This window comes from Balaenoptera acutorostrata, chromosome 11 (genome assembly GCF_949987535.1).
Source record: "Balaenoptera acutorostrata chromosome 11, mBalAcu1.1, whole genome shotgun sequence".
Taxonomy (NCBI): domain Eukaryota; kingdom Metazoa; phylum Chordata; class Mammalia; order Artiodactyla; family Balaenopteridae; genus Balaenoptera; species Balaenoptera acutorostrata.
In genome coordinates, this window is record NC_080074.1 from 5,482,709 (window position 1) to 5,501,912 (window position 19,204).

The 19,204-nt window shown below is 56.3% G+C and overlaps 1 protein-coding gene across 2 annotated transcripts in view; it reads right to left on the minus strand.

Annotated features, from left to right (window-relative positions):
* Positions 1-19,204, minus strand: part of PARVB (parvin beta) — a 115,747-nt gene that overhangs the window by 15,952 nt on the left and 80,591 nt on the right. For both annotated transcript variants that reach the window (XM_057556543.1, XM_057556544.1), the window contains exons 5-9: positions 16,002-16,142; positions 14,166-14,281; positions 10,631-10,689; positions 7,797-7,816; positions 1,234-1,295 (exon numbers count right to left, since the gene is read on the minus strand). In XM_057556543.1, the coding sequence (XP_057412526.1) occupies positions 1,234-1,295; positions 7,797-7,816; positions 10,631-10,689; positions 14,166-14,281; positions 16,002-16,142 (398 nt within the window). The remainder of the gene's footprint in view (positions 1-1,233; positions 1,296-7,796; positions 7,817-10,630; positions 10,690-14,165; positions 14,282-16,001; positions 16,143-19,204) is intronic.

A 19,204-nucleotide genomic window follows, 5' to 3' on the forward strand; every position in this document is an offset into this window, starting at 1 on the left:
CACAGCTGCTGCCTCTGTCCTGACAGATGGGAAACCTGCCGCGAGGGGTTATAATCTGCCCAGGTCACACAGCTGATAAGTGGGGGGAGGGGGGATCGTGGCAGATATGACTCCTCTTCTTGTGCCTCCACTGAATGCGTTCCGTCAGGGTTCTGGGGGTCGGATGTGGCCGGGGGTGCGTCGGGGGCAATGCTCTGAGGCCCCAGGGTATGTCGTTCATGACCTGAGAATGCTAAGACGGCTCCGCCCCAGAAGGACCATTGGGATGGTTCTGCCAGCCTTTTGCAAAGTGCTTCAAGAACTAACAATCTCATTGTCCCAGCCTGGACCAACATTTTCCAAACGTGGGTTCCATGGGAATTTAATATGTTCTATCCCCAAATAAATAAACAGATCTCACTATGGACAAACACGCTTGGAAAATGCTTCCTACCAAGCCCCCTCTTGGAGAATTGCAAGGCATGTCAGCCTATTAAAGGCTCTGAGAAGTCCTGCATTAAGAAACCTGTGTGGGGAAATTGTCCAAGACAGAGAGCTCTCTCCCCAGGGTTAAGGGCTCAGATTTTACAGGCTCAGATCCATCCCACCGCTGCCTTCCTGAATGGGAGGTCTACAGATGCTCAGATAACTCGATGTGCAGTGAGCCTTGATTCCTCTGGAGGGAGAGCAAGGCGTCTGGGCAGATCCCCTTGGAAGCTCGCTATTCCCCAGCCCGACTCCGGAGCCTCGTTCGCACGGTTTTGTCCATCCGTAGACTGACCAGCAGGCTGCCTGGGCTGAGGAAGGGCCTCCCCTTTGTGCTCCCGTCTGGGAGAGACGGGCCAAATGCAGCTCAGAACAGCTCTGCTAGCAACGCCTGCTTGTTTACCAGGCACGTCGTGAATGCAGCTTCAATGTAACGAGACCAGCACGAGCCAGCAAGCTGACACGCTGAAAAACATTTCCACATTGAAAAAAAGCCTTGATTCGGAATGAACCGCCACCGGTGCTGGTGGGGTAATTCACTCCACAGCAGCGGGGTGGGTGGGCAGGAAGATACCCAGAAGCAGAGACGCTGAGTTAAAAGGTGCTAATTTTATGCACTGCAGTTACGCTTTTGAATAATTACACTTCAATCCATGTGGCAAACATTTCAGAGATTTCAAACATTTTCCCACCTTCTTCCCTGCATGGAGTTCATGCCGTAAGAAAAGCCCAGAGACAGAGGGAAACACAGCCCGATGGAGAGCTCACCTTCTTCACGACACTGAGCTTGTCCGGGGCGTGGTCGAAGAGCGTGTCAAAGGCGTCCCGCTCTGCAGAGACACAGAGAAGGGTTTAAGGAGACACGGGTGCTGCTCTAATCCCCGCCCAGCCCGGAGACCAGGCAGCTTCTAATCCCTCAGATGTTCAGCCTGCCTAGAATCCTTTGCATTCCTGCCAGAACCGAGGGGCGGGTGCTGATGGGGAGCAAAATCCAGGAAAAGATGCTTTGAAGGGTCCTTCTAACTTGGTTTCTATCTTTCAACCTACAATACGGGGGTAGCGTTTGGACAGCCGCCCCCATCACATCCTAGGACTTGAGGCGCCCTTGCCTCTCTCCCTTTCCCCACACTCCTTGTCTTATTGGTAAATCTTATCGATAAATCTGACCACCTCCCCCGCTGGTCATGGCTGCCACCCCAATACAAGCCCCATCTCCCCTCACGGCGGGGAGGCAGCTACAACTTCCTGCTTAATTGGTCTCCCTCCTACACTCCCAGCCCCTCCCATCCATTCTCCCTTGCAGGCACAGTGAGCCCCTTAAAGTGTAAACTGGATCATTTCTTGCCCCTCCCCATCCCTGCCCTGACTAAAACTCTCTCATCACTCTTAGAATAAAATTCACTCTCTCTCTCATGGGCCCATAGGGTCCAGTGAGCTCAGCATCACCTCCCCCGCCAACACACTCGCCCTCCCTGACCTCACTCTACCCATCAGCTTCCCCCTGCTCCTCCATCACACGCCCACCACGGGGCCTTTGCACCTGCTGTTTACCAGCCTCACCTCCATAGGTTGCTCTGAGATGTCACCTCCTCTGAGGGACCTTCCAGGACCATCTGCTTCTAAAAGAGCACCCCACTTCTGCTATCTGTCCTCTCATCCTGGTGCAATTTTCATAGCACCTGTTCGCTACTTGAGAGCACATTTTATTTTTCTTTATCTGCTGGACTGTCAGCTCCTTGCAGGCCGGATCACCGTCTCACTTGTTCCCTGCACTGTCACCAGCCCCAGAACAGCGAAGGGCCCACAGCCAGGGCTCAGAACAAAGGAAAGAGCCAAGAAATCCTGCTCAGAAACCCTCTCCAGCTGTTCTCCCCGGGGTGTCCGCCTCTGCTGGAACATCTGCAGGGCCTGAAGTGACCCGTTCCACCATGTCCCAGGGACCTTCCTTCTGCCAGGGACCCCGACCCACTCTAACTGCCACTCGTGGGCCCAACCATGTCTTCCAAATTAACACAGGATCAGCCCCTTTGCTTTCAGTTGTGAGGTCACAGGAGGCCGAGGCAACTGGACAAGACAGGAGCAGGGCTGGCTGGGGGCCGGGGGCCTGGTTCTAGCCAGATGCTGCCATGGTGGGTCACATGGGGGCAGAGCCCACTGTACCCTGGAGCCCAGGCAGGAGGGCTGAGGTCTCCAGGGTGGATACAGGACCGTGGGGAGTCGCTGCCAGGCCCGAGGGGCTGGGGGAGGAGGGCATCTGGAAGGCCCTGGGGCCCCCACTCCTGTCCTCAAGGAGCCCACCCCCCAAGCAGCCTGGGGGTGGTATATGCTCAGAGGACCTCGGCCAGCAGAGACGCCCTCTATTACTTGCTGGGGCTTGGACCCAAACACTAGCATGGAGTGCTGGGGCGCTGGGGTAGGAAGACCCCTCCACGTGTCTGGAGGGGGCTGGAGCCCAGAACCAGAGATAACCCAGGGCCTGCTTCAGGACCACGCTGCCTGACCCAGGGAGAGGGGTGTGGCGAGAAATGACAAAGAGGAGGCAGGTCGGGACTGGGTGAGCCGGAGCTGGGGCTTCTGGAGGAGGCATCCCAGCCATTCCCCCGAGGCTTGCCCCAAAAGGCAGGCACTCAGCATCCGCAGGCCAAGGCCCCGGGAGTCGGCTCACGCCCTCGTCCAGCCCAGACCAGGCATCCTCCTCCCCGGCCTCGGGGGCGGGCAGCAGGAAGGAAGGTGAGAGGCAAAGAGGAAGGCGTGTGTGTGGTGTGTGTGGTGTGTACACACACGTGTACACATGGGTGGGGAGTGCGTTTGGGGGAGGGGCACGCCACTTCTTTCACCTAAAGGCCAACAGCGACCAAGAGGCCCGGCCCCGCAGAATTCCCTCATCCAGCTTGTCTACCGCAGCAGCTGTAAATTATTTTTATAATCATCTAAGTCAGATTATACTCAAAAAGACAGTCTGCTAAGAGTGGGGGGGAGAAAAGCTAAATCTTTACAAAGCAAAACACAAACTTTAAATGCAGCTTAAGAAAACCCCCAGGAGGAGAGCAGCCTTGACGTCAGCCGGGTATATTTAGCTGGGCCACCGCTGGGCTGGCAGAGTCAGAGCGGCAGGGAGCCATCGCAGGGTCTGGAGGGCAGCGCCCCTGCGCCCCGCTCACCTGCGCCCGGGGGAATGGATGGCACCACGGCCGGGCGGTGTGTGTGGCCTTGGGAATGAAAACAGATCCAGCTGAGAGCCTGGTGCCCGTGACTTAGGCAAAGCGCCTCCCTCCATAAGGCCGGAGTGAAAACAGTCCCAAGGCTCACCGTCAGTGTAAGAATCAAGCAAGATGGTGAATAAAGGGCCAAGCCACTGCCTGGCAGGTGTGTCACTGATGCTCAGTTCACTGATGCCTTCTCATCCTACCCTGCAGTCACGGGGATGAACGGAGCAATCCCGCCCCCAGGAGGGGCACAGGCTGGGGGAGACAGTACAAAAGCACGGGTACCAAAAAGGCCAGAAAGATGCAGAAAGCGGCCAAATCAGCCAGGGGCCCCCAGTGGCTACCCAAGTTCAACTTTCAGGGACGCTTAGTTTACTCCAAATAAAGTGGTTTTTTGATTGAGTCAACATTTTTTAAATTGGAAGATCTGTCCAAAAGTTCTGAATTTCTGGACTCTCTTGAAGAAATGGAAGCTGAGGCAACAGTGAACCTTCTTCCCCCGCCCCCAGATCAACGAGCCGCCCGTGGAAGCGGGGGCACAGACTCCCCCATTTGCCCCAGACCCCAGAACTCCCCACCGCACACAACACGGAGGCTGAGGGGCAGCCCTTGATCATTCGATATTCCAGCCACTTCCCTCTTCCATGTGACCGGCCTGCTCTCTGAGGCGCCCGAGCTTGGGGACGTGGACACAGCCCCGGGGATCAGAGGAAGGCTTCACACGGGAGCCGCGACGTTTGAGCTGGGGCTCGCTGGGGCAAGAGGAGGAGCAAGGGCGTCCCAGGCAGAGGGAGCAGAAAGCCAAGAGTGGGTTCCAGAGGGTGAGGCCCGGGGGGGAGGCTAAAAGGGCTGGGTCCATCGGGAGGGTGAGGAGCTGCGGAGGGTGGTGACCAGGAATGGCGTGATCCAGCTGCAGTGTTAGCAGAAATGGGGAGATGTGATGGGGAGAGACCAGGGGCTACAAGGAGACCAGGAAGAAGAGGAAGAAAGCTTCTCCTCTCTTCTCCCCAACTTCCTGAAGCCTGGGAGGGGGAGGGGCGCCTGCGGAGGAGAGGCAGCCAGCAAGCCCGTTGCCATGGAGATCAGGCTGCAGCTCCCCGGCTCCCCTGGGGAGAGAAGGGCCTCCCATCCACCTCAGCCAGGACAGTGATGCCAGCAGGAGGCGGGGAGGGGGAGGGGGCTCCTGGGGGAGGTGCAGAGTGGACCCCCCCATCCCCCACTCAGAGTGCTAAAGTGAGAAACGGAGGCCGAGAGCTCGGCTCCTAGTGAAGCTACCCGCCTCCCCAACCCCTGCCCCGGGCAGACATTAACCAAGCAAAGAGGGTCTGCCTGTTGTTCCGGAAGCCCCTGGAATGCGTGCGGCCCAGGGCTGGGGATGCACTCGGGGGAAGACGTGCTCCAGCCCACAGGATGCTTACAGCTCAAGGGCCACATGTGAAGGGAAAGAGCGAAGGGCCAAGCGAGGGTCCCCGACTGTCCAGACCCCCTGAGTCTGGCAGGCAAGGCGCAAAGCAAAGTGCTCCCAGTGAGCAAAGAGATGAATAAAGAAACAATTAAGCAGGTGGGCGGGGGGTGGCAAGCCAGGGGACGGATGGTGATTCAGGCCGGGGGTGGGGGGGGGGTCAGGGAGGCCCTCCCTGGTAAGTGGAGCTGGAGGAGCTGAGGGAGTGAGCCATGAGGGATCTAGAGGGAGAGCATTTCAGGCCGAGGCCACTGAGAGTGCAAAGGTGGAAGGGGGGGCTTCCCTGGTGGTGCAGCGGTCCAGGAAGATCCCACATGCTGCGGAGCAACTAAGCCCTCGTGCCACAACTACTGAAGCCCACGCGCCTAGAGCCCGTGCTCCACAACAAGAGAAGCCACTGCAGTGAGAAGCCCGTGCTCCACAACGAACAGCAGCCCCCACTCACCGCAACTAGAGAAAGCCCGCGTGCAGCAACAAAGACCCAACGCAGCCAAAAATAAATAAAATAAAATAAAGAAATTAAAAAAAAAAAAGCTGGAAGGGGGAGCCCCGGGGTGCTGTTGTGGGTGACAGACATGCAGGAGGAGCGAGGAGGCCAGAGAGGAGGGGTGGTCTAAGGGGGTCTGGGACCCGGCAAGGGCTGTGGCTTTAGCTTATGGCAAGCTGGGGGCAGTGAGAAGATTGAGGGGTGCAGAGGAACCAACTCGAGGGACCATCGGGGTACCAGCACCCCGGAGGGAGGTGATGGGGTCCGACCTCAACCTCGGCAGGGCCGTGGGGCTCTGGGGGCCCCGAAGGCTGCCGCGGGAGAAGGGCCAGCGGAAGCTGCCACATGTCTGGGTAACCAGGAGGCCTCAGGGCCTGTGTCAGCAGAAGCTGAAACTGGGGGCAGATGAGTTGCCTGTCACCCACTAATTGCCTGTTTGCATTTCACGAGCATGGGCGGCCTCGAAAGTACTGAGAACGACTCCAGACTCCTCGGCCTCTCAGGGTGTCACAGCCCCCGATGCTCAGCCATCTCCGCTGGCTCTCAGAAAGAGCCACCACCCCGTCCACCAGACCCTCAGGGGCCCCTTCTCAGGGCTGCCAGGGCCTTCCTGGCCGAGCTTCTACCCCTCGGCACGGGAGGCCGTGCATAGCCCCCAGCTGGACTGAGTCTCCCCGAGCCCCCCAAACCTCAAACCAGGCCCATGCCGCCCACGGAAGTGAAAACACACAGAAAACGAAGCAACACTTAAAGATGCTCCAAGGGCCCCGCTCAAGTCAACTCTGGGCCTCGACAGGCCCATGGGCTCTGAGCCCCTCCATACAGAAATGACAGGGAAGCGACGGAAGGGTGCTCTGCGCCCCCCTCCCAACGGGCCCCCACCCAGACCCAGGGCAGGGCCAGGCTGCCCACGTCGCCCACTCTGTGCACCCCATGCCACCCTGGGAGCTGCCCTCCCCACCCTGTCTGCGCCCTCAGCAACTGGACACAGGAGGGTTCCTTTTCTCTCCCTTTTTAAATGTTTTTTAATAATAGACATTAAAAAGAACTGAATTGCTACTTTAAAAAAATAGTGAAGACTGAATTTGCCCAGCATGGCTCAAGAACTACTTAAGAAAGCTTAAGGACATGTAATTGCTGCATTTTCTCTGGCTCAAGACCTTTGAGAACTAAAGAGCCGCATCCCCTCTTTGTACACGAGGGGCAGCGGTACCATCCGTCCCCATCATCGCCATGAGGTCATAGAGGCCCCGTGGCCAAGCCCGTGGGTGCCTCTGGGGTGCACCCCTCACCCCGAGGCCCCCGCAGCTAGGGACCAGCTCCGGCTGGCAGGCTCACAAGGCACGGGGGGAGACTTCTGTTTGGTTTCCACTTTTCCTTCTAACAGCCGCGCTCCCCTCTCTGCTCCCTGGAGAACAAGGTATCTGGAGGGGTTGAGGGCTTCTTGTTTTGAAATATTCCCCAAAGCGGTGAGCCTGGCTCAGGCTGCTTCTTGCTGCAGCCAAGAACTTGGGGCTCCCCATCCCTAAGGGCCTATACACTGCCACAAGCTGCCCCTTTATTTGCCATGCCTCGCTGAGATGAAGATGGGGTCGTGGGTCTTTAACAGGGCAGGGAACAGTTCTTTGGGAACAGCAAGAGTTTATTATTACTAACAGTAACAGTAATAGAGAAACTAACACGAATAGAGAGAGAGTCGGGCCCTGGGCCAAAGAGAGTGAACATTTATTGTCTCACAAAATCCTCTCAACAACCCCGAGGTCCCATCTCACAGATGGGGAACAGAGAGGTGAAGGAGCAGGCCAAAGGTCACCCAGCTGGGACCAGAGCCAAGGCTGCCTGACTCTAAGGTCTGTTAAGCTGGAGATTTTAAGGTGGAAAACTATATACGAAAATACATCCCGTAAGGAAGCTCCCTCCGGCTAGCTGACTATGCTCTATATTCACTGGGACATCGCCGCCCTCCCTTTTCCCCTGGTTCACTCCCTCCACCGTACTTTGCTTATCCCCGCCCAGGCTCCCATAGCTCTGAGAAGCAAACCACATGCCAAAACGCACCCAGGGCCCTGCTGCCCCTGTGTGACTGCGTGAACCCCGGGGGCTTCCTGGGGCAGCCCCGCAGTGCCCGGCAACCTCAGACTCCCCATCTCCTCTCCCCAACCCCTGGGTTACTTACCAAACCGACCCATCATCATCCTGCAAACAAGAACAGAAAGAACCATCAGACGGGTTGCTCAGAACCCCGTTTAATAAGCAGCACGGTAGAAGGAGGTGGAGGTGACCGGCAAGTCGGAGCGCCCTACTGCCCAGTCGAAGGGTTGTTTATATAAATGTAAGTTACATTTTGATCAATTCTCTCCGGCTCTAATTACAAACGAGAGGGGCTTATGTGGATCCTAAATGTTTGCACAAGACCCGCGGCAAATTGCCATCATTATTTAAACCACCCCTTTAATGCCATCTGGGGGCTGTTTAATCACGGAAGTGGTTAACGCAGAGAGCATTTTAGCAGAAAACGGGTCTTCTAGCACCGTGAGTTTAAACCTTGAGTTTAAACTTTAAAATACAAGGGTGCAGGTTACCCAGAGGTCCCATTTCTGGGAGTGAGCACGATGTACTGCCAGGGAATCACAAAACTAAAGGACGCTGGAGAACCACAGGCTGGGCCCTGATTCAAGGTGAGAGCTGAAACCACGAAGGACAGGCGGCTGGTTCCTCCTTGAGGATCTGAGATCACGAATGCCCGGCTCCCCTCTGTGTACTAGCGTCCTGAGAGGCAAAGAGACCTTTGCTTGATCCCCAAACCCCTCTAGACTCAAGTTCTTTGCCTCCATATTATTTAACAAATAGTCTCTCGAGCACCTACTATGTGCAGGCCATGGAGATACAGAAATAAACACCGCAAGGCCCTGTCCGCATGATGCCTGATGGTGAGAGAGACTCATGAACCCACATTTCCACACAGCCCGCATGCACCAGAAATGTGACATACAGCAGATGCTATAGGAACTAAAAGGAAGGCAGCCACTCCTGCTTGGCAAACAGGGAGGGCTTCCTGGAGGAGGTGACCCATAGGACAGAGCAAACCTGGAGCCTGGGAGACCAGGCAGGAGGCTGGTCGGCCTCTGCTGGAAACCTCTCTCCACTCTGACTTCGGGGTGCTCCCCTGCCCCCGAAATTTCCTGAGGGTCACACGGCACTTCCTACAAGGCCCCTGGGCTGGGTTTCACATTTCTACAGACACAACCTCTCTTGACAGCTAGACCGCCAGCCCTCAAGGAGGGGAACTGCATCCTCTCAGCCTCTGGGCGTCCAAGCAGGCCCTCTGGGTGCCGGGTGCTGCTGTGAATCGTTGAGGCCACGCTCCCAGGGGCCGGCTCTGGTGACAGAGCTCATACTGTCCCCCGCCGCCCTCTCAGGGCTCCCTCACCCTCTGCGAGACCGGGAAAGCCAAGCACAGCCTCTTCCCATTGCTGCACACCCCCCAACATGCCCCCCACCACGGGCCTGGCCACTGCCCCCTTCGGTGGGCCATCTGCCTTCCCCCTCCCATCCAGGGTGACCACTGACTTGCTCTGACCCACAGAAGGTGGGGACACAGCATGCGGGGGTCCAGGGACCTGCAGCTGCCCCCTCACTCTCTGGGGACCCTGAGGGCACCGGGGAGGAAGCCCAGATCTGTGAGGACGAGAGACACAGGGAGGGACAGTGGCCCCCACCGGCCAGCACCACCCACCAGACTGCTGACCCCGTCAGCAAATAAAATGACCGTTGTTTTAAGCCCCTTGGGTTGGGTGGTTTGTCACACAGTGATGGATAACTAAGATGCCAGCCCACCCCTGACTCCCCGACGCCACCCTCCTCCCGCTCCTGAACGGGCCGAGCGGGCTGCCCGAGGCCCCCCCGTGCCAGGCTCAGCATCACGTCCCCATCCCCCTCCCGTGGGCCTGGGACAGATGTGCACACACGCCAGGCCGCACGCCAGGCCGCACGTCTCTCCCATCTACCTGACAGCTCCCATGCCGGGAGCGGTTTCCTGTGTCAGCTCGCTTTTTGAAAGACCATACATGAATTCATGACACAGTAATTAATCACTCCGTGAACTGAGCAGGTGGGTGACCTGAGACGATCAATTTTTAATGCTCTGTTTCATCTGAAACAGGTTTAGTCGGGAGGCACAAAGGCGGTGAATTTTAAGGATACCTCACAGGGTATATGCCTCCTAAAAACCACACGCAAAATAGAGCCATTTGATTTGCTATTTTCAACAGATCTGAAGCCTTTTAGACTTCTTAAAAATTGCCCTCTGGCCTCCTCTAAGAGGCAAGGGATGGCTCAGGACTATCTCAAAGGAAGATTCTAGTTTAGAGGCATGGCTCCCTCCCTCTGACGGGGCTAAGACAGACGGCTAAATAAATCAGGACAACAGGTCCCTTGGAACATTCTAAACACCTCTCCCCCATCCCCTCTCTCAACATTCTTAAAGCTCACCTTCCAAAATAAGGAATGGCAGTCCAAAGTCTTTGGAGAATAACTTAGTTCCAACATTAAAAACTTTGAAGTGTTTAGCATACCTACCATATGAATGTTCACTGTTTTAAATTTCCCCTCATCCTTTTCTTCCTTATAAGAGATTTTGAATGTGCTCAGTTATATTTTTCTTTGTTTATTATTCCCTGTCTCTTTCCAGAAAAGATTTCAGGCAGCGTAAATAAGTTCCAATTCCTATGTCACACATATTTGCTCATTTTTCTATTTGGGAAGAAATAAAAGATGTAGAATTTCTCATTTAAATACCAAACCAAACTGCTATCTTGCCCTTCCTCAGCAAAACAAAAACAAAAACAAAACAAACTTTGAAGAAAGTGCACGGAGGATAGAAAGCTAGGGTGGACGCTTGCGATAAAATCCCATCTCAAGGTCAAGGGACATGGAGGGGAGAATGGCCCCCCGTGTGCGCGGGTCCCCGGCTGGAGCAGGGCCTGAGGGCAGAGCAGCGGGTCCACTTACTCGGTGGTCGTGGTCAGCTCCTCTGTGACGTGGTTGGAGTGCAGCAGGCCTTCCCGCTTCTGAAAACCCCCAAATGAACAAATAAATCAACACCTGGGCAGACAGACGGAGCAGAAGGGCAGCTGAGGCCATGTACAGATGGCCCCGGGGCCGGGAGACCAGCTCGGGGACAACAGAGAACCAAACAAAGGTTCGGCACCACACCTGAGCTATGCTCGGGGGGTGGACTGCAGGGGACCACACGGGTGACCCTTTGGTGGCTGGAACCTGCCCCAGCCCCCCAGCCCCTGCTCTCCTGCTCTCTGAGAGCTGGCAGCTGTGGGAGGTCTCAGGAGAAACATCCCCGCTCCCAAAGTACTCCTCGACGCCCTGCAGCTGGGAAAGGCGAAGAGCGTGAAGGGACATACGTAACACGAGGGAGGCATCGGATGAAATAACACACGTGCACTGGGTTGAACAGGTTCCCCCCGGAATTCACGTCCATTCAGAACCTCAGAATGGGATCTCATTTGGCAATAGGGTCTTCGCACATGTAATGAGTTTAGATAAGGTCCTAACGGACTAGGGTGGGTCCTCTCCAATGACTGGAGTCCTTAGAAGAAGAGAAAATAGAGACATAGGAACATGGACCAGAGGGAAGAGGCCACGTGACGATGAAGGCAGAGACCAAAGGGACGTGTCCACAAGCCCAGGACAGCCGAGGGTGCCAGCAGCCGGCAGAAGCTGGAAGAGGGAAGGAAGGACCCTCCTCTAGAGCCTGCGGAGGGACCCTGTCGACTCCCTGATTCGGACTTCAGGCCTCTATTATGTGAGAGGACAAACATCTGTTGTTTTAAGCCACCCGGTTTGTGGGATTTTGTTACAGCAGCCCTAGGACACTAACATGGTGTGTGACACACCCGTCCCGGAGCCCGGTAGGTACGGAGAGGCAACGATGGCGGGGGAGAGGAAGGAGGCGGTGGTGGTGTGTCCCGGACCTCAGGGTGGAGCACGGCAGCCTGCTAACCCAACCGCCACCGTGAGCCCCTACTTGAATGCCTCAAGGGACGGGGGAGCTCACTACCTGCTGGGCAGCCCACCTGGGTGCCTCTCGAGATCCAAGATCCCCAAGCTTTCCTGAGCTCGGCCTCCCAGGGAACTCTCACCACTGGTTCTAGTGAAGGAAGAGTAGCCAGGCGTCGGGGGCCGTCAGCTTTCCCACGGCCTCACCCTGGCTGAGTCTCAGGAGCACCCGCGGGGGACAGTGGCGGGGGAGGCCCAGAGACATTCGATCCACTTATCCACACATCAGACATGCATCAGGCACCCACTAGACACCGGGCCCAGGGCTGGGTATGGGGCAGACGAGGCTGAATATTTTAAATTTATTTATTTATTTATTTATTTTTGGCTGCGTTGGGTCTTCGTTGCTGCGTGCGGGCTTTCTCTAGTTGCGGCGCACGGGCTTCTCATTGCGGTGGCTTCTCTCGTTGTGGAGCACTGGCTCTAGGCGCTCGGGCTTCAGTAGTTGTGGCACGTGGACTCAGTAGTTATGGCTCGCGGGCTCTAGAGCGCAGGCTCAGTAGTTGTGGTGCACGGGCTTAGTTGGTCCGCGGCATGTGGGATCTTCCCAGACCAGGGATCGAACCCGTGTCCCCTGAATTGGCAGGTGGATTCTTTTTTCCATCTTTTTTTTTTTTTTTTAATTTATTTTATTTATGGCTGCGTTGGGTCTTCGTTTCTGTGCGAGGGCTTTCTCCAGTTGTGGCAAGCGGGGGCCACTCTTCATCGCGGTGCGCGGGCCTCTCGCTATCGCGGCCTCTCTTGTTGCGGAGCACAGGCTCCAGACGCGCAGGCTCAGCAATTGTGGCTCACGGGCCCAGCCGCTCCGCGGCATGTGGGATCTTCCCAGGCCAGGGCTCGAACCCGTGTCCCCTGCATTGGCAGGCGGATTCTCAACCACTGTGCCACCAGGGAAGCCTGGCAGGTGGATTCTTAACCACTGTGCCACCAGGGAAGTCCCAAGGCTGAATATTTTAAAAGTCTGTAGTAGAATCTCAATGTTTTGAGGAAAGCGTTGCAGCTCAGGAAAATCAAGTGGTTTCCCAAGGCCACACTGCCAGGTAGCAAACGCGACCCTTCCCTCACGCCGTCCCTCCACGAACTGACACACTTCTTACATCTCCCCATCTCAACTGGATAACCAGGCGTGGAGGGACAGGCCAGGGGCAGCTCTGAGACCTGAGACCAGCCAGACCCCGGGGGCCTCCCCTCCCCGCTTCAGCCCACTCTGGGAGTGGCCCAAAGAGTCCTCCTGTGACCTTGGTCAAGGAAGGAAGCACCAGCGAGTGTTTGCCCGGGCGAGTAGGACGTTCTGCAAACCCCAAAGATTTTCTTGGACCAAAGTGCAGGCCTGAAAGGCAATACCCCGATTACTGAGCTCCAGAGTGTTCCCAGGGCCCAGAGTCTGACGTACGTGGGTTTGGGAACCGCATTCTCATGTGTCCTTGGGAAGCCTTTCCCGGCCGACCGTCCTGAGTCCAAGACGAGGGTGGCAGGAATGGTCCCCTGTCCCTGACACCACCACCGACCACAAACACTCCCCTTTAGGAGGCAAACGGGGCCAAACGGCAGGTAACCCTCGCCTGATGCCAGAAAGGAACATTCCTGCCCATCAGGTCGGGGCCAAGCTCCCGGGGTAAACAGAGGGGTCAGACGGCTTCGGAAAACACAGGATCAGCCAGAGCCTTGCAGACCGCAGAGACCACGGGACTGATAAGTTTAAAACCCAGAGGAGAGTGTGGAGCTGGACATGTCCAGGAACAGAAACACGACAGGCATCCATGGTCCGAGCGTAACCTCAACGCTCTGGCAGAAGCAGCTGATCCTTAGGACCCGAGCACACTTCACTTTCCTCATCCAGTGTCCCCGGTAACCAGGGCGAGGGGACCAGGGACACAGCAGGTGCTTAATACACGTTTACTGGACGAGACTGCACACACAAAGCCAAGGCAGGATCTGTGCCCCTGAACGCAGGGGAAATCGACAAGAAAGGTGTCTCCACCTCCGTCAGAAGGACCCTGGCTCCCAGTTACATTTTTCCAAGTGGAGCAAGAGAATCGACCCTCAAAGACGTGATGGGGGATGATGGATGTAACTGGGAGGGAACAGACAGAGGCTGTGACTGGGGTATTGGGGTATCTGTTTCATTCTGCTGGTCTCAGCCCTCTCCAGTGAGTAATAAGCTCATTCAACAGGCTTGAACTCTGGCTACTTGGCTTTGCAGGGAAATGAATGCTCTTTTCCAAAATGTGGAAAAGTAAACCTCCACGTACTCATGCCTTTGCATCTGCCTCTCTTCAGATCAATGCCATTGTTCCTGCGCCATCATTTACTCTGAAGCCAGAGTAAGGCATACATTTCGTCAAGAGGAAAAAAGAGAAGGTAGCCTCTTAAGGGGAAAAAGAAGAAAGCAGGCAAACTAGAGGAGGAACGAGTGCCGGAGCCTCTGGGGCAGAGCCGCGGGCAAACCGACCGCCGCGCTGGCGATACTTACCCGTACGACCACCACTTGCACGGAGACGTGTTCGGGAAGGCGGATCGGGGCCCGGAAGTGCATGGCCAGGGCCACGAGGAGGTGGAGGGTGGCCACCAGGTTCTTCCCGTGAATCGCTAGTCGGGGAGGGAGGAAGGGGGCTCCTTTAGATCATGAGACAGGAACCCCGAGCCCACGTCCAAAAGGCGGTGAAACCAACAAGGACCTACTGTATAGCATGGGGAACTATACTCAGTATTTTGTAATAACCTATAAGGAAAAAGAACCTGAAAAAAAAAAATATATATATGTATAACTGAATCACTTTGCTGTACACCTGAAACTAACACAACATTGTAAATCAACTATACTTGAATTTAAAAAGAAAAAGAAGGGGGCGGGAGGGGGGAGGCAATAAAGATGCTGAGTGAACGTGAGACCTCAGAGCAAAACCACGGGCAGAACCACAGGCCATGGAAAAACGGAGAAAAGTTGATGAGCAGCCTGTGTGAATTTAGTTCTGGCTTCTAATATTTTCTTTCCTGTTGACCTCAGGTGACTTATGCAACCACTTTCAAAAGCATGTTGTTTGTAAAAGGAATGAATTGGGTGGTGAGGAGAGGGGATGAGCAGGAACATACAGTCAGCACAAGAGGAAGGGAAAAGATCGGGAAAAACAGGTCAGCTGGGCACTTACCCACCACAACAATGTGCGTTATTATCTCGGGTGCTTAAAAGTTCTCCCTCTAGGCAATCAACCGTCTACACAGGGAAGGCTATGCAGGGCAAACGGTGCTTGGGGGTGTTAGACGTGCCTCCTGCCCCACCTAGGGCCCTGGCTGCCATCCCCGGCCACTAGCTCTTCTCCAGGACGTGGACGGTGATCATCATGCCGTCCAGGGCTTTGCTGACTTCCCTCCCCCAGCCCTGCAATCCAGGAGGTGGGCCTGGGCCTGTCCTAGGTCTCGATGTCAAGAAGCCAGGGGTGAACCTGACTGCAGCCTGGGTCTCACCCAAGAACAGGGACCCCTGGCGGCAGGGAGAGCATCTCAGCCGCTCCTGGCTGCCCTGCCGTGAGGACGGTGCTGGGGAAGGGCAGCAGGACAAAGCCCTTTCCAGCCTGTCCTGGTCAGTGCCTCACTTTTCTGGGTTTACGTCCTGCCTGGAAGTACAGTGATGCCACGTATTCCTAACGCCAGGGCTCTCTGAGACACACACCGGGGGCCGGCCTGAATCACCTCCTGAGGACCCGCCTCGGTGAGTCACCCGTAGCACAGCTCACTGGGTATTGGTGCCATTGGTATCCAGGGTGGAGGGTCCTTCCAAGAACCCCACAGAGCTGCTTCTGTCTTATAACCCACATCCCCACCCTTCCGCTGGAAGTCTCTCTTGATCCAGAAACGGCGCCTCTCCGCCCTGAAGCTTGGGGAAACCAGAGCACTGCGGGCGTGACCAAGTCCCTTACTGACACACTTCTCCTCTCCTGGCTCCCTCCCTCAGGGCAGGCGTGTGACCGGATCGGATACACGCGCTACCAAACGTAAAACGGATGGCTAGTGGGAAGCGGCCGCGTGGCACAGGGAGATCAGCCCAGCGCTCTGTGACCGCCCAGAGGGGTGGGATGCGGGGTGGGAGGGAGACACAAGAGGGAGAGGGTTTGGGGATATACGTATGCGTCTGGCTGATTCCCTTTGTTGTACAGCGGAAACTAACACACCACTGTAAAGCAATTATACTCCAGTAAAGATGTCAAAAAAAACAACAACCCACAAGGCCAGACAGGAAGATGAACGACAGGGCAGGAAGCTCAGAGGCCGGGCCCCCTGCTCCCCCTCCCCCATCCTGGCGGCCACTCACAATCCACGGTCCACGGGAGCGCCCGGCCGTGGGGCCGCAGCAGCTCCTGCACCGCCTCGAGCACCGTCTGCAGCTTCTGCTTCTGCCCTATCTCGGACTGGGTCACCTCGGCCACGTTCAGCTTGCAGTCTGCCAGTTTTTCTGCAACAAGAAGGACGAGGGCAAAAGGCAGAGTGTCAGGAAGAGCTGGAGGGGCTCAGGGCCGCCTGGTCAACCGGCTGCATTGAGGTCTCCCCATCCTCTGTGGGGCTGCAAAGTGGAGCCGATCATCACCAACAGCGGGGACCGCCAGGAGGCTGAGCCACAGAACTCTGAACTTTCAAGTCACTCCTCCTCCTTAGAAAATCACTCCAGGGGGCTTCCCTGGTGGCGCAGTGGTTGAGAACCCGCCTGCCAACGCAGGGGACACGGGTTCGAGCCCTGGTCCGGGAAGATCCCACATGCCGCGGAGCAACTAAGCCCGTGCACCACAGCTACTGAGCCTGTGCTCTACAGCCCGCGAGCCACAACTACTGAGCCCACGTGCCACAACTACTGAAGCCTGCGCGCCTAGAGCCTGTGCTCCGCAACAAGAGAAGCCACTGCAATGAGAAGCCCACACATTGCAACAAAGAGTAGCCCCTGCTCACCGCAGCTACAAAAAGCCTGCATGCAGCAACAAAGACCCAACGCAGCCAAAAATAAATAAAAATTTTTTTTTAAAAAAGAAAATCACTCCAGGATGAAAGGGGGGCGGGGAGTTCAAGGATTAAAGTGTGGGCGTCCCACCCAGGAACAGCGTATGCACAGAGAATGAACAAGATGATTCAAGGTGCAGCTGGGAGGTAAGGAGGTGACCTGCGGGGAAGGGACCTCTAGAGGTGAGGAGGCTGGGCCAGTGGATTCCAGAGGGAAGAGAACTTTGGTGAGAAAACAGAAAGGGCCTCAGGGGTTGCCGCAGCCTCCCTGCACTCGTACGCTCCCAATTCTTCTTTCTCTAACAGCTGGACCCCACGGTAAGAAGGATTATGAGATATTCAGAGACCTGTGACAATTTTTTCACTAAGAGTGAGCAGGGAGCAATCTGGAGGAGCTGACGAGCACGGTCACATCTGCTCAGGATTCAGTTACTGAAGCTGAACCCCAGCCCCAGCCTGTGCACCTTCACTCCCCTCCCGAGCAGAGCAGGAGGGACGCCTCACCCCACACCCGCTAAGGGGCAGGCGAGGAAAGCTCCCCAGGCGTCCCGCCTATTCATTCATTCCAAGACTCGGGGTTCCCCGATAGATCTCCTCTGCACAACAACAGAAGCCACGCCGCAGGACATGGCGAGATCAGGACCTGGGAGGGTGAGGACAAAGTGCTGGGCACGGAGCCTGACGCCCTGCGAGCCTTTGGCACAGAGCTGCTGCCAGCGGCACTGATGGGAAGGAGGTGGAAGGGCAGTTGAGTCCGGGCTGGGCACAAGTAGGGCTTCCATTTGGCAGGCGGTCCCCAGCAAAGCTCTGTGTAAGGCGTTTTCTCCGGAGGCCCCTGCCCCTTCAACACTGTCTCCCCCCACCCCCTCCGCTCCCTCGATAAGAAGAACAAGCAGTTTCGACATCCCCCCTTCAGGATCCTCTCATTACACAAAAATATCGGCTGGGCTCAGGGTACTCCAATCAGTCACTCATTCATTCGCTTACAAAACAGTTACTGAGCACCTACTGTGCGCCAGGCACTGTCCTAGGACCAGACGCAGCACAGACACGAGAGACAGAGCTCTAGTGGGGAGTCAGGCATACCTGAAGAACCTCAGCTTGGGAGGCAGGGAGCGCTCGCGGCAAAACAAAGCAGCTCAACAGAGGATGGAAATGATTCCTGTTTATGCATTTTGATTTCCCTCCATCTGTATCTAATAGGTCTTAGCTGAATAATCCACAGCTGTCTGCCCATATGAACCCCCTGAAAATACATAGCAGGTCCCCAGGTGCTCAAAAGCCAGGCACAGGACGGAGCAGGGGCCCCTGGGGAAGGAAGGAGGGTTGCAGAGAGCCAGGTGGTCCTAGAGCCTCGCCCGCTGGGAGAGACGGAGAGCCCAGCACATCTCTGCTGCCCCTGCCGCCAGCCAAACCTGGTCGCCATGACACCGGGGGGAGGAGGAGTCGTTGATGGAGAAGGGAAGGAAACGGTATCAGCCTGCTGTAGCTGCCGTAACAAAGTACCGCAGGGTGGGTGGCTTAAACAGTGGAAATTTGCTTTCTCACAGTCCCTGACGTTAGAAGTCCAAGATCAAGGTGTCAGCAGAGTTGGTCTCCCCTGAGGCCTCTCTCCTAGGCTTGTAGACATCCTCACCTGGTCTTCCCTCTGTGTGTGTCTGCATCCTAGTCTCCTCTTTTTTTTTGGCTGCCTTGGGTCTTCGTTGCTGCGCGCGGGCTTTCTCTAGTTGTAGTGAGCGGGGGCTACTCTTCGTTGTGGTGTGCAGGCTTCTCACTGCAGTGGCTTCTCTTGTTGTGGAGCACGGGCTCTAGGCGCTTGGGCTTCAGTGGTTGTCGCACGTGGGCTTCGTAGTTGTGGCTCGCAGGCTCTAGAGCGCAGGCTCAGTCGTTGTGGCGCACGGGCTTAGTTGCTCCGCAGCATGTGGGATCTTCCCGGACCAGGGCTCGAACCCATGTCCCCTGCATTGGCAGGCGGAGTCTTAACCACTGCGCCACCAGGGAAGCCCTCCTCTTCTGATAAGGGCACCAATCTGACGGGTTGAGGGCCCACCCCGACTTCATTTTAACTTTAAAGACTCTGTCTCCAAATAAAGTCACATCCCGAGGTCTTACGAATTCTGGGGGGGGACGCAACTCAGCCGATAACAGAAACCAAGGAGGCTGGCCGTGCCTGGGTGCCGCCTGCGGCTGCGTCTCAGGTAACTCTCCAGGGTGGGAGAGAACGAGGTCCTTGGCCGCCCTCATCACCAGCATCACTCTGCCCGCTGATGGGGCTGCAGGGGCAGCTCAGGGTTTTGGCGTGGCCAGGACCCCTGTCTTCCTAGCATGCAAAGAGACAGAGGAAGATGGGGCGGATTCTCAGCGGTGGCTGGAAAACGTGAGTGATGGCCGAATGCGGGGCTGTGAACACTTACTACTCAAGGAAGGGCTTGCCTTTCACAAGGAGAAGCGTGTGCCGTGAGTCAGAAGCAGGACAACAGCCAGCCCGGGAGCTGCCTCAATGCTCCAGCGTGGGCGTTGTCACTG